At 39.8% G+C, this 15,221-nt stretch overlaps 1 protein-coding gene across 1 annotated transcript in view; it reads left to right on the forward strand.

The window, feature by feature from the left end:
- HSPA12A (heat shock protein family A (Hsp70) member 12A) overlaps positions 1 to 14,684 on the forward strand; it is a 48,400-nt gene extending 33,716 nt beyond the window's left edge. Inside the window, exons 7-12 of the mRNA XM_052678082.1 lie at positions 5,380 to 5,551; positions 8,202 to 8,288; positions 8,801 to 8,905; positions 9,664 to 9,922; positions 10,660 to 10,763; positions 11,956 to 14,684. Coding sequence (XP_052534042.1) covers positions 5,380 to 5,551; positions 8,202 to 8,288; positions 8,801 to 8,905; positions 9,664 to 9,922; positions 10,660 to 10,763; positions 11,956 to 12,590 — 1,362 coding nt within the window. The 3' untranslated portion in view covers positions 12,591 to 14,684. The remainder of the gene's footprint in view (positions 1 to 5,379; positions 5,552 to 8,201; positions 8,289 to 8,800; positions 8,906 to 9,663; positions 9,923 to 10,659; positions 10,764 to 11,955) is intronic.
- Positions 14,685 to 15,221: the final 537 nt, after the last annotated feature.

Here is a 15,221-nt window from a genome sequence, read left to right on the forward strand (position 1 = left end):
GCTGTGCCCTTGATTCCTTCAGCAGACATCTCAAGGCTCTGAAGTCCATTTTGATGGCCCCTGAAAAACCACTTCCAACCCAAGTTGTTCTATGATTCTGAGACATTTAGTCTCTGTGTCTCTCCAGCTGTATAATGAGGATTCTTCTTGCACATGTTTATTTGTCCAGTTTGTTTATACTGATCTGTTCTGTATCTGGAACTGTCTTATAAAGTGTGACTACAGTGCCTATGGCACCTACACAGTACTGAACTGAACTTCAGATGATTATAAAATTTATTAAAGCAGTAAATTAGAATTCCTCTGGTCAGACCCGATTCTTTATTTCTTTTTCTGAAAGATAAAATTTAACCCACTGTGAAAATAACATAGTATATTACTCTGTACTTAGGTTATGAAGTGTTTTCCTTTACTGCCTTTCAGTGCATAAAGGACAAAGGCAGCAGTGTACCTATTTTACGGGTAGGTAACGTGAGCTGCTAAGGATACAGAGCCTGCCCAGGATCATCTGACTGGTTGCACTGCAGCAGGGTAAAAGCCAAAGCACAGTGCTTATATTTATCCAGAGAAAAAGCATTTTTAAAAATTTATGTGCGTACGTGGGAATAATTCACTGATCTCATTTAACACTGGAAGTGATGTAAAGTGACACAGCAAACGTTGCTGAAAGAAAATGAGCCTCGCTCAGATCACTTTCTCTGGTTCAGAGGACTGGACGGAGCTACTCCCCTGACCAAAGAGGAGCCGTGGGATCAGAGTGGTCTCTGGCCTCCTCTTGCAGCAGCTCTGGAAGTGAACGTGAGCATTGCCTTGTAGTAGACCCAGCTGTAGTTTGCTTTGGCACTGACTCCAAATTCTCGTTAAATAGGGGTCAAGACTTCATAGACTGCCTGTGTAGATTTGATTAGCTCTAAATCTGAGGAATGCTCCTTTGTCACCTCTGTTATTTCTAATATATATGGACTCTTAACCATTTCTCTTGTATATTTTTTAGCCTTTTTTCACAGACTGTGATGAGATTAATACATGCGTTAGCCTCATTTTTGCCATAATGAAGTTGCTCATTTTATATGCATGCAGCCACGTTTTGACAGATTGAAGATTTGTTATTGCCTACCTTGCATAGCATTCTGATACAAGAACCACGTGAATCTAATCCCATGTGCATGGAATTAAATGCATCATTTTTTTCTATTTATATTTTTATCTCCCCAGCCCTTGCAAGAAGATGATCAAAGCAGGGCTGTGCATTTCAGATCAAAGAAGTTAAGACCCTCCTAGAGCCAACTAGCATGGATCCTCTGTAATTTGGTCTTAACTTGGTGCACTTTGTTGTAATGCTAAAAATGTAATAGATGTTCTCCAATCTGAGCAGCCTGGTACTTTCAAGGACTGGTTGTTCATAGCAGGTGCTGCATCTCTGAAGATAGTGCTCCTATTGGGCTTCTGGTGTGTGTATTTGGTTGACTGGATCCAGAAAAGCTCAGTAGCTAAGTTTTTGGATAACTTTTGGGTTCTGCTTAAATTTCAGGTTATGCATTCTGTCTGTTCCACTCAAATTGGATGAATTCCCAATAGCTACACCTCAGAGGTGGGGAATTTTCATGAAGATCTACCTCATGGCTTTCATTGCACCTTTTAGAAAGACTCAAGCTCCATTCTACTCTGATGCTGACTTTAGGGCATTACAAGTTATGATATTAAATAAAAAAAAGAAAGTGTATTGCTTTTTCTCACTGTGCATCATGGCATGTGGGGCTGGGTTTTATCGTCTTCGACCTGCAGTAGTGATGAGCCTGCATGTTACATGAGTATCATTTAGTTCTGTGTATATTCAGTCTGCTGTACTGAGCCACTGTCCAGAACTCAGTAGTTGTAAATTCTGAGATAAATTAACACTTGGCAGAATATAGTTGAGGTCAGCTATGTCTCTCATGCAGTAAGACATCTTTGGCTGCAACAGCAAAGCTGGTGTATCATGATAAGAATTCTCCTGTATCCGGATGGAAAAGTTATATGTGCTCCAGTGCTTAAGGATTTGAAGCATTCTGGGGTTTGTTGGTGGTGATGCATCTTCGTGAATGAGCAGCAGTGCACTGGCAGCAGCTCAGAGGTGTGTTTTTACTGGAGGGAGTTAAGTGTAGGAGTTGCCCTGTCATAGCAACAAGTGAGGTCCTGGTGCTCAAACAGATGCACAGAGTGAGTTTGAGGCACTCTGCATCTCGTTCTTTGCTTCTTCCAGGTGGTTAGCTGCAACAGTCCTCAGAAAATCACTTTTAGGAACTTAATGCTATCAAGATTTCTGTGATGAAAAAAAAGGGAGATTTTCTGTGATGGTTTTCCACATTTGCATTCTTTCTGCTTTCTTCATGTTTCATTGGTGAAGGCTGGATTTACACTGCAAGTGAGGAAAAAGATCTTCTCAGACTACAGGCAGGATGTGGTCTGTTGTAAAGTCCACTGTTAATTGCCTGTGGCAAATCAGTCAGCTGCCAGAATGATCTGTGTAATAAGGCCTGAGATATTGCTTAGATCCGTTCTGATCAACCCTGTGAACTTCTAAAACTTTTCACTTACTTGCAGTGGCAAGTGGGCAGTAGTGGGCAAGGCAGATGGAATGGGACAAATGGAAAATACAGCAAATTTTGGAACTTTTGCAGTTAAGATTTGTAGTGAATTCATCACCATTTCTTTGCGTTGACTGCCTGGTACTTTTACTGCTCTTTCTCTGCATGTTTTTCCTCCTGTCCCTTTCTCCTCAGTGGTAGCAATGGGGCAGATGCTGCCTCTTATGTCTTCATCTTCCCAGACCTTGTGCTAACGTAATCTCATCATTCCTTTCTTCCCTAGCAGCATGAACCCAGTCACATTTATCTCACCTTCCCTTCTCCCACTCTGTACATTCTTTAGATATGTATATACAGTGATGTGCTATCTTGATATATGGAGAAAAATACAATGTATACAGTGTATTATATAACATCAGTATTGATCTATATGTATGTGTACATATAGATTTAGACATTACAATATATATATGTAGGATGTCTTATGTTTCATTGTACACAATTCTTGGTATGGCTATTTTCTGAGATGAAATAACACGTTCCTCGTTTTTAACTGGCCTGTCAAACTCTGTAAGGAAAGCTTTGTAACGGTAACAACAACAAAAAAAAAGCTTCATGAAATTCTATTAGGATCAACTGTGCTTTGAACTGTTAAAAACTGTCATTTCTGTTGAATGTTTTCCTCGGGAGATATTTTGAATCTGTTAAAATAGTATCTAGTCAGAAAAAGTAGCAAGAATAGCATCTGCTATACTTGGAGGGTTTGAGAACATGGATCTGAGTTCATGCTCTGCAGGTCATTGCCTTCCTCTACTGATGCAGGCTGCAGTGTGAAAAGTTCTTAATACAGACTGAACTAGAGAAGAGGCAGAAGCAAATGGTTGTGTTAATAGTTTGCTGTTTTCCTTTAGCGGGACCAGCCCTGGAAAAATAAGCACCTAAATCTCCCCTTTCCCCCAGAGTAGATGACTTTGTAATTAATATATTCTTTTTTTTCTTAGCTAGGAAATACCAGTGCATTTCTTATGCACATAACTCAGTTCTTGTCGTCTCTGCAAATACTTTATGATGCAGACTTTGGATTTAAATGTCCTTAGCAACAAATTATTTTTTCCCTAAAACATAGTTATTTCTTTTTGGGCACACATGATTGACACAAGGCTTAGAATTGCTGTATCTGTGCTACTGATGTGTGCCCAGTACGTAGAGAAGACAGAAAATTGCAGCAAGGAAGGAGGGAACTGCTTGTTTTCTGTTCCCACGTTGGATAAGACAAAAAGTGCTGGTCTTAAAATTGCAGCAAGAAAGGTTCAAATGAGACTTCTTACAAAATTTCCAAAGGCAAAGACAGGAAAATATTGGGATAGATTGTGTGAGCAGACTACATTGTTGGAATTATGTGACATGTTAGATAAACATGTGAGGAGTGACCAAGAACTAATTCATGTCTGGAGTGTTGCACCTTCCAGTGCTACCGATAAAAGTAGAAAAATGATTTCAATAAAGATGCATCTTTCTTATGTGCTGTAATAGAAAGGGAAAAATGAATCAGTAAAGGAGAAGGACTGTTTTATGCCTCCAAATTTTACCCTGGTATTGATTTTTTGAACAAGCTTTACTCTGAGTTTCTAGCCGCAGATACAGCCTGGCCACCAATAGCACGGCCCACAACGTAGCTGATGAAGGAAGCTAAGTCCAGTCCAAGCTAGCAGTCTTCCCATGTGATTCTGCCTTCTTTTGTGGATGCTCTGAAGCAAACACAATGTATATGTGTAAGTTGAAGTGAGAGTTTGCTGGTAGACTGACCATGGAGACAATAGAATGTTCATTTATATTTTAATCTTTTATATTCACACACTTAACTGAAAAACCATAACGAGCAGACCAAAAAGTTGAGCAGAAAGAGTTGAAAGAATGTAGTTATCTTTTAACAGAAAATTGTACAGTAGGGGGAAGTGAGGATGAAAGAAATGAAAACAATTTTTTTTTTTTTTGTATGTGAAGACTGAAAATCCAGAAAGCAAATAGAAAGAATGGCAAATCTAGAATTATAGAATGGCTTGGGTTGGAAGAGACCTCAAAGAGCATCCAATTCCAACCCACTGCAATGAGCAGGCTTGCAAAAGTTAGTTAAAGTATTTTTAGGCTTTTTCTCATTGTAGTTTAAGGAACGTGTCCTATTGTATTTCAATTCCTTGAAAACTGAGCATTTTTGAACTATTATAAAACTGTGCTTAAAATTTATTTTGGAATAGAGAAATGTTGATTTTAAGTCAAAAAATGCAGTACTGGCAAAGTGTATCATATATTTTAGTAAGCTGCACAGTGGGGGGAAGGTCGGTTTTGGCGAGGGCTACGTATGTCTTATGTCTTCTGGGATATAAAGCAAGGCATACTAAAATTGTCACTGGGAGAAGAGACGCCAAAGGTATTTCTGACAGGAGGCTGAGCCCCTGCTAGCAGGCAGATTCATGAGTTAGTTCGGAGGTCAGGTTGTAGGCTGTTCAGCACAGGCCTCAAGAGGACTTTCTTCCTCTCTCCTCCCGTCACGCACACAGCTGCTCAGTTAGACAGCATGGTAAGTGCATGCCTACCTCCCTGCTACAGCCTGTGAAGTGGTGGCTATCCATTGTGGGCAGGATGAATCCCAGCCAAAGGCTTTTGGGGAGCAGCAGCAGCTTCTTTGTGTGTTAACTTCGAGGGTTGACCTGACTGAACCTGGGAGCTGGGGATGTGCTTGTTCTCCTGCTGGAAGGGTCTGTTAGGTGACGGGACCTCTCAGCTCGCTTCTCTGATGGATTCTCTCTCACAGGCAGGAATGGCAAGCCCCGAAAACCCCGAGCAGCTGATCATCGCCCTGGAACCCGAGGCAGCTTCTATCTACTGCCGGAAGCTCCGCCTTCACCAGATGATAGAGCTGAGCAGCAGAGCACCCGTCAATGGCTATAGCCCCAGTGACACCATCGGAACTGGATTTACACAAGGTGCTTATCATAGAATCATCATAGTTGGAAAAGATCATTAAGATCATCAACCCATCCCCACCTTGCCCACTAAACCGTGTTCCTCTGTGCCACGTTTCCAAGTTTCTTGAAAACCTCCAGGGATGGTGACTCCACCACCTCCCTGAGCATTCTGTCCCATAGCGTTTTCACCACAGTATTTTTCTGCCTTTATTGAAATTAATACTTTATGCTGGATCATTTTATATTTAATCTGTTGAAAACAATTAAGTGTTCAATTAGCTGCATTATTATTGGATCTCAATGAGACTTTCAGTCTGAAGTATTCTTCCAGAGTTTCAGCAGATGCTTTTTGAAGTCATCTTTGTGAAATGCCATTATTTACTTTTAACACTTGGAAGAGCACATGGTAATGGAATACAGCAGTGCATTTGTCTTCTCACAGAAGAGAAAATAGATACGGCAATTCTAACTTACCTGTGATCTGCTGCTCATGTTGGTGCTTTAAGACTGACTTGCAGAGATGGGCCCACAGTGTAAGTCACTTGCCAAAAAATCCTTCATCACCAAACACTTAGGCAAGATTTAGTATCTTGTCTTAGACTGATGGGCAAAAAAAAGAAAATAGCGGACTGCTGTGGTGTATTTGTTACATAACAATTTCCTCTCTGTGTGAATTGCAGTAGTTGCACTGATGTAAGTGTTACTGTGTCAGTTTATCCCAGAGGAATTTTTGAAAAGAATTTGCATTTCGTCATCATATTTACTAGGTCAAAATGGTACAGGCACATGGAAAATTGAGCCTGTAAAGCTATTCCTGTACTTACCAGATTGCATTTTTTCTTAGTTAGGCGAAGTCATTTCCTTGTTTTCTCCTAGCCACATCACTCCCAGCTAGCACTTGTCAGATGTGCTCAGCTTTAGGGAGGCCTGTGCAGGGCATAGTCCTTTCAAGGGCCCCTCACATTCTCCACCTTGGTCTCATCCTGCACTGTTCCACTTCCATGCACTTTTCCATCAACTTGCTTTCGGGCTGCAGGGGGATTTGCTTCTAAGAAAATAAGTAATAATAATTAAAAAAAAAAAAAAGTTCTGTGTTTGGCAAAGTTTTAAAGCTGGGCAGAATCTGGCAGATGTTGGATTTCTGCGAGTGGAAACCATTCTCTTTCTTAATTGTGTAAGGTAAAGGCCATTGGGGATGAGAAAGGTTTATTGTCAAAATTAATGAAAATAAAGTTTGAGGGAATTAATTTGGGGTTAAAATTAAAATTTCATAAAGGCATGGCAGGTACCCAAGACAAGCTGAGAACAGATTAAGGAGGAAAACCATTTAGCTATGAACAGATGCACTCCATGGGCTGTCTGATTGCAGTGAAGTCAAAACAAAAAAAGTTACTGTTTGTTGTAAAGCCAGGTAAAGACTGGCTCTTCCATTTACTTTTAGTCCACAGAAACAAAGTGAAAGGACTCCCATTGACTTCTGTGGACTCTAGGTCCATTGCTTGGACCTCTTGCTTGTTCTGTCTTTGAATGCTGTGTGATTTGAGCTGTTGGTGTATGAGGCTGACAACTTGTCTGCATCATAGGGTGTATGGGTGAAAGCAAAGCCTCTCATCTCCTGATCGTAGACACTATAGAAATGAGAAGGAAAATGCATTCAACAATTTTCCTACTTCGCATATTCAGGATGTCTGTCTTCTGTACTGTTTTATATAGCACCTTTGAATGAAAGTGAATGAAAGTAATACAGGAAATGACTTGATCATCCAGTTGTACAGACTGATTGAGAAGCTTAATAGCAAAGGCTCCCACTGCTCTACTTTCTCTTTACAGACTGTTTTTCATCTTTTGAATGTCTAAGTAGAAATTAAGTCTTGTAAGCTGAAGTATTGGTGTGAGATTGTGCTTAATTTTTAATTGCTGTAAATTTAAAATATGCTGTGCCAGTGTCCTGCATGTTTCTAATAGGTCAAGTCTTAGTCAAGACATAATTTAATTGCTTATCATGGCAGCACTAGATTCTGCTTTACAGGCTGTCACAACAAACCAGGATTTTCAGAAGTAAAGGCTGAAATAGTCGCTAATCTCTTCAGTCATCTGTCTGAGTTATCAGAGAGTCAGACTTAGTGATCAGTTTGAGACTTGAGAAGTTACCAAGCTGTGAAGCAGTGCTTTTGGCTGCTTACATTGAGGCAGTATGACATCCTGAACGACTCCAGAGGCCTTGCCCCAGCACACGACGCCAGAAGTTGCTTTTGAAGATCTTGTGTTCTCTGCCTGCCATCACAGCTCAGGTCTGCGGTGGACCAGGGCTGCCACCGTGTGGCAGAGTGTGTGCCTGAACGCGGCTGGCAGCGAGGACAGCTTCCAGCTTGTACTTGGAAGTCAGAATACAGTAACTATGAAGGATTTGCCCATAGCTTTCACACTAAGTCGTTGTTTGTAATTCCAGTAGTATGAAGAAAGAACAGAAAGTCTGAAAAATGGTTTTTTTTTTGCTCTTTCTAGAAGTAATGTTATAATGTTCCCCAAACCAGTGCAGTGGTTGTTCATTTGTTTTAAGAAGCAGTAAATGAGATCTGTCAGCATACTTGCACCTGTTTTCTGCACCATGTGTTATCAAATTCTTTATGCTTCGTAATGCTCAGTAATTTTCTCTGTCTCTGACTAGCTAAGGAGCACGTCCGTCGCAATCGACAGAGTCGCACCTTTTTGGTGGAAAATGTTATAGGAGAAATCTGGTCCGAACTGGAAGAAGGTAGTGTCCTTTCTTGAATAAACTTTGCTTTCACTGCTTTTATAGTACTGACGAACAGAGTGTTTCTCACAAATCTGCACTGTTCTCAGAATGATTATGAGTTGGAAAACAAAGAAATAAAAGTGCATATGCAGCTCTGAGTTGCTAAAGCTAAACTGCAGTTCTGTATAGAAACTATGGTTTATTAAGGAGATGACAGAGTATAATCCATGTTTCAAAGTACAGCTAGACTTATTTCTTCAGAATAGGCTTTGTGAATATACTGCAGTATTAATTTGGTAACCCCCTAAAGTGGACACCGCTAGCACAAGCAATTCCATTAATCCCTTTTCTTTCTGTGTTAAACCAATATCTTTTTTGATACCTAAATTTTGTATTTACTGTAAATCACTATTAATAAAGATGAAGTTTTCAGAATAGAGATTTATAACTTTGTGGAAGTCGTTTTCTCTCATTGCAATATGTCACTGTGATAATACACATCACGTTTGCCTATTCCTTTGGCAAACCAGGTGACCGTTACATCGTTGTTGACAGTGGAGGAGGCACAGTGGATATGACTGTCCATCAGATCAGGCTCCCTGAAGGACATCTTAAGGAACTGTACAAAGCAACAGGTAGATGGCACTTCCAGTGCTTGCATTTATGCAGTATTCTGTCTGTGGAGAAAATACATGTCTTTACTGATCATGATATTTCACTAACAATTCTTCCTTGATCAGACCAGTATTCAAAATAATGTAATCTATCTGCTATCTGGACAAGGGTCACTGTCCTGGTCTGCCTTCTTTTAGTAAATTTGTGATCTTCCACTCCTTTAAGAGGTCTCTGACCAGCTATTCTGAGAAGTGCTGTGGAGGTATGAAAAGCCAAGTGTGTCACATCGAGATCCTTGTAAAATTTCCCTAGATCTTAGGGAAGGCTTGTATGTTCCAGTAATTCTGCAGCCAGTGTAACAGAGGTGGTCTGCCATCCTCTGGCAGCAACTCACAATGATAGATCCACAACAATAAGTGCAATAAAATGCAATTGCTTTAATGATACTCCCTTCCTGAACTCCACAATCCCCTCTTTGTCTTTGCTAAGCTGTTAACCCCGTAAGACAGCCTGTGCACTTACTTGAGTTGGCCTTCATCTGTATTGTTCACTGCTGAGTGTCTTCAGTCTTGGTGGCTTTAAGACAACTTTCTGCTGTAGTGTTACAGAGTCTAGGACAATGTAGGTGTAAAAGTGAGGCAAAGGTAAGATCATGTTCTGTATTAGACAGACTGTTTCCAGCGACAGTCCTTGTAGTGTCAATCTGATGTGCATTTGGTCTACTTGAAATCTAATGCAATTTTCAGAATATTAAAGTTGTGTTTTGTTTTTAATACAGGTGGGCCATATGGTTCCCTAGGTGTGGACTATGAATTTGAAAAGCTCCTGTGTAAAATATTTGGAGAAGATTTTATTGAGCAATTTAAAATCAAGCGTCCTGCTGCCTGGGTAGATCTGATGATAGCATTTGAGTCCCGTAAACGGGCAGCAGCTCCAGACAGGACCAATCCACTAAACATCACTCTGCCTTTCTCCTTCATCGATTATTATAAGAAGTTTCGAGGTCACAGTGTAGAACATGCCTTGAGGAAAAGCAAGTGAGTAGATGATTGAACCCAAATAGATGCAGAATTGCCTAGTCTTTAAAAAGACAGGCCATTAAAATATCCTAATTACGTGTAGTCTGAATGACAGTAATGCAAAAGAAGTGTCTGTTTCCAGAATGCAGTGTTTCTCCAGGTATACTAAAACTAACAGAATAATGAGATAGGAAGTGTAAAGATAACATAGAATGTGCTTGAATGAGAAGGAAATTCCTAAGCTATATGGGTGTGCATAATGAAATCATATAATGCCTCTATTCGGTTAACAAATATTACAGCTCATTAAATATACTGTTCTTCTCTCTTTCTCCTGAGACTTCCCATGCTTGCTTGCTTGCTTGCTTGTTTTCCTTGCTTGTTTTCAGTGGCTTTGGCCTGCTGCTGCTATAATCTAAATGCTGCCCTTCTGGGGTTGAATCAGTGCTGTTTCAGATGAGTGAACAGTGCACTGACTGCCAGCTGTTTCAGAGGGCAGATAAACATTGGTAATGCTGCAGGAGGCAATCAGGCAAAGAACATAGCAATTAAACAAGCAAAAATAGCAATTGTCCCTGGAAATTTTATATTGTTCCATTTGGTGTGGGGCTGAAGTTAGATGAAGTACTTTTTTCCAAGCAAACTGCATACAGATTCTATAAACTCATTATTTGTGTGTCATGTCTTATGAGTGCTTGACTGTACTCTGTACTCTCTTAATATCCTTTCTAAATGCTTTTATTTATATTTTTCAGCGTGGACTTTGTGAAGTGGTCTTCCCAAGGAATGCTGAGGATGAGCCCAGATGCAATGAATGCACTCTTCAAACCTACAATTGACCAGATTGTTCAACACCTGAGTAAGTACCTGTGTGTAATTCCATTTTCTGACTAAGCTGAGACTGAAGACTGCTATTATGCCCTAAATGTGGGCAAGGAGTTTAGTTCTGAAACATTTGTCCTTTAAAAAGTGATTAGGAAGGTAATTTCAAGTAAGGGACATCGCCTTTAATGCATCTAACTACCTATTTCTAGAGCTAGTTTTTCAGTGTGATTCAATCCTGTTGTTGCTTAAACTGTGTTTCCAGGGCTACAGTCATTCCCTAAAGAGCACTGCTTTAGCCCAGATCCTACTTTCCTTTTTCTTATTTCAGACAAGAACAAAATAATGCCAGAATCATAACTAGTATCTGATTGTTGCTGAAATTAAGACCTGTATTTCATTTCTCATCAGTGGGAGGACTTAAAAAGTCCTATTTTTTGATGACTCTCTGAATCACTGCGATGTCAGGAACGCAATAAATAAATGATGGCTCCTGTTAAAAAATAAAATAAATTCCAGCCATAGGAATCTTAAGCAGTAATAGATTTATTTATCTGGCAATGAAAAATGACACAGGTTTATTGGGAAATCTGTTATTTAAACTCTCTTTCATGAAAGATTGGATTTGTGTTGAGTATAATACATATGCTGAGTGAAGTATTGCTGTTCTACTCATTACAAAGTGCTAATCAAATTGTGTTTGGAATAGAATATCCAGCTTAGCACACATGCTGTGTGAGGACTTGTTAAGTGGAATTGAGAGACCACAACTTAGTAGGACAACTAGGACAGAATGGCTTCCGTGTGAGCAGGGAGGTTGTGACAGATACCTTAGTTGTGCTGCGGCAGTTATTTGAACTGACTGTGGATGAGCCTACAACAGAACTGTCTGATTTTCCTCAATGTAGGAGATTTCTTTGCAAAAAATCTGTCTCCCTTCACAAAGCCAAATAAAAATTCTGTTTAGAAAGCATAAATGCTACCTCAGAAATGTCATCTGCTTTGAAGCAAGTTTTCATTCACAGTCATTGCTCCATTGAAACAGAATGTAGTAAGAAACTTCAGAAGTGGAACTGATGCATGTTGAGAGCAGCAGTGGGGGCACAGATGTGAGTGTTTCAGATTTTATGCATGCGCATGGAACATCGATGCATCAGGCATTTGGAGTTTCAAATGAATTGCTTTGCCACTGAATTTTTCCCTATTGAATGGGCTCTGTTTCTGTATAGGTGATGTGTTCGATAAGCCAGAAGTGACCAATGTCAAGTTTCTGTTCCTGGTGGGTGGCTTCGCTGAATCCCCTTTACTCCAGCAAGCTGTCCAGAGCGCTTTTGGTTCGAGATGTCGAGTCATCATTCCTCAGGATGTGGGGCTCACTATCCTCAAAGGAGCTGTTCTCTTTGGTCTAGACCCTGCTGTCATCAAAGTGCGGCGTTCGCCTCTCACCTATGGTGTGGGTGTGCTGAATCGGTTTGTGGAAGGGAAGCATCCACCGGAGAAGCTGCTAATCAAAGATGGCACGCGTTGGTGCACTGATGTCTTTGACAAATTTATCTCCGCCGACCAATCTGTCGCCCTTGGAGAAACTGTGACACGCAGTTACACACCTGCCAAACCTTCTCAGTTAGTAATAGTGATCAATATCTATAGCTCAGAACAAGATAATGTCAGCTTCATCACTGAATCTGGAGTGAAAAAGTGTGGCACCCTTCGCCTGGATCTCACAGGAACTGATGCTTCCGTGCCAAACAGACGGGAGATCAAAACACTTATGCAGTTTGGGGACACTGAGATCAAAGCCATGGCCATTGATGTTGCCACCTCTAAAAGTGTCAAAGTTGGTATTGATTTCTTAAACTACTAACAGATCATTTGCCCCACCATGGCCTGTTTGTGAGACTCATCGTCCAGTATTTCATTTTTTGACTTCCATGTGTCACATAATCATCTTGAATTTCAGCAGGCTATATGAGAACAGCTAATAAGGTGGGGTATGTCATGCTTGTGCCCTTGAAGGACCAAAGGCTGGATTTTAAAAGACCCTTAAAAAGTTTGAGGAGGAAAAGTTCCAGAAGTAGTAAAAGTTATTTAGTTGTTCAAGCATGTGTAAAGATCTGCCTTTACTAAGTATTATTATTGCATCCTGAAGATTGGTTAAGAAATATAAAATCATTATCTCTTTGCCTTGCTCTTGTTCTTCTTCCCTCTTCCTCCCAAGACACATTTGCTAGTCCAGGTGGTTGGTGTAGGGGGGTATCTGTATGGCTTGTCTTTCTGAAACAGCACCATCCTCTGAGCGTGGAAACAAGTTACAGCTTTCTTTTTGTTTTTGGCCTGTACTTTCAAAAATGTAAGTGCTGAAAATCAGGAACGAGAAGAAGTAGGAAGTGAGTGTCTTCACTTCTGAGATCACACTGAAAAGAAAATCCTTAGAAATCCTTAAAAGTAGATTTAGGAAACATACATATTTTAGTAGCCTAATGTCGGTTGCCCAAGCTTGAGAAGAAGGCCTTTCTTGTCAAGCTCTTTGAACTAGCTATTGGATTAAATAGCTAACACTGCCCTCGTACTTCAGAAATTTAATAAGAGCAAAGTTATTTCCCTTTTTAGGTCTTAAAAACTTACATTTATTAGTTTCCTTTCAGAATCACTGAACAGATGAAGTTGGAAGGGATTTCTGAAAATTATCTGGTCCAACCCCTAAGCCCTAATAAGCTCTAAGCTAGAACAGGATGCTCTGTCCTTTCTGACTGTGAATATCTTCAAAGGTGGAGATGCCTAAACTTCTTGGGGCAATCTATTCCAGCCTTTGACAGTGCTCACTGTAAAAAGCAAAAAACAAAAAAACAAAAACAAACAAAAAACAGCAACAAAGAACCACATGTTTTTAAAAGCATTTTCTTGTATTTTAATTTGTGCCCATTGCCTCTTGTCCCTTTGCTGAAAACTGCTGAGAAGTCTTGCTCCATTTTCTTTACTGTCTTCTGTCAGACTTTTATATGCATTCCTGATTGCTCCACAAGCATGCCCTTCTAGAGTCTGAAGTCCTAAATCTCTCAGCCTCTCCTCTTACAACTGATGCTCTGATCCCTTCATCTGATGCCTTGACAGACTCAACCCACAAATCCTTGTTGCTTGTACTGAGAAGCACAGAACTGGATGCCAAATGTGGTCTCACCAGGTCTTAATAGAGAAGAATATTCACCTTCCTTATCCTGCTGGCAGTCCTTGTGCAGTCCAGCTGTTGGCATTCTTTCTCTCAAGGGTACATTGCTGGCTCATGAAGACTTTGTGTCCACCAAGACCCTGAGGTCTTTTTCTGCGTAGATGCTTCCCAGCCAGTTGACCCCCAGTATATACTGGTGTATGGAGTTACTCCTCCAAAGCTTTAAGACTTTGTACTTCTCTCATAGTCATATTTTTTTTCTTGTTAATTCCCGTATTTGGAAGTACAGTTACATGATGGCTGTCCAGGAGGATAAACTGATAACTTCAGTTTTAAATCCACTCCTAGCTAGCAGACTGATGCTAACCTGTATAGCCATCAAATGCTGATGCTTTCAGAGCATTTATATAGAGCTGTCTGATTACCTGCTGGAATTCATTATATTTTTGGAACTTGCAATTTTAATTCTTAAACTAAACCTTCCTTTCTAATAAGTTGAGCATGAGTTCTATCAGTTACTGACACTTTTGGGAAATGAAAGCTTTATCAATGTTTTCACTGATTTACATTCCAATCCTGCACTTAAGCTTTCTGTGTTTATCCTGGAGATCTGCCACTGTCAAGAGCTGCAGAACTGGTCTGCTGCATTTGCCACTGAGTTTTCTGTGTCTGTTGCAGAATTCCCTAGTAGAATATGAAATCTGTTCTGCATTCAGCTTTAAAAAAAAAAATTAAAGAAAGAAAAAAAAAAAAAAAGAAAAAAAAAAAGAGAAGAAGAAAAAAAAAAAGAAAGGACTATGGAGAATGGAGTCACAGTATCCGGCTGGATACTTTCCTATAATTACAAAGTGTGCTTTCTAGCGCTCAATTTCCTGCTGCCTGCTAAATGCTTTAAAAGCTAAATACTGGGATTTTTTGTGTATTGCTTTCCATGATTTACAAACAGGAGAAACTTTAAGATGAGTTATGAACAATATAATTTTATGTATATACAATATTTAAATATTGTACAGACTCTTTCTTTCTACAGTGCTATTTTCTTGTATAAAAATGCTCTTTGCCTCTGTTGATTTCATTCAGCTGTTAATTTTAAATAACATAGTTTCTCAATCAGCTTCCATAATTATAGGCTTTTAAAGATGGTAAGATATGAAATGTAAAAGGCTGATCTTATAATAATAGGAAAGAAATGTTGATGTGTCAGAAAATACAACATTCTTCCTGCAATGCAAGTCACACCAGTTAAGCATATTACACAGATGCACTTGTATTTTGCTGGGATTTCATTTCTTTGTTTCAGATGGTGACCATTCCAGCAGTTCATCATAA

Source organism: Tympanuchus pallidicinctus, unplaced genomic scaffold (assembly GCF_026119805.1).
Source record: "Tympanuchus pallidicinctus isolate F22 unplaced genomic scaffold, pur_lepc_1.0 scaffold16, whole genome shotgun sequence".
NCBI classification, from domain to species: Eukaryota; Metazoa; Chordata; class Aves; order Galliformes; family Phasianidae; genus Tympanuchus; species Tympanuchus pallidicinctus.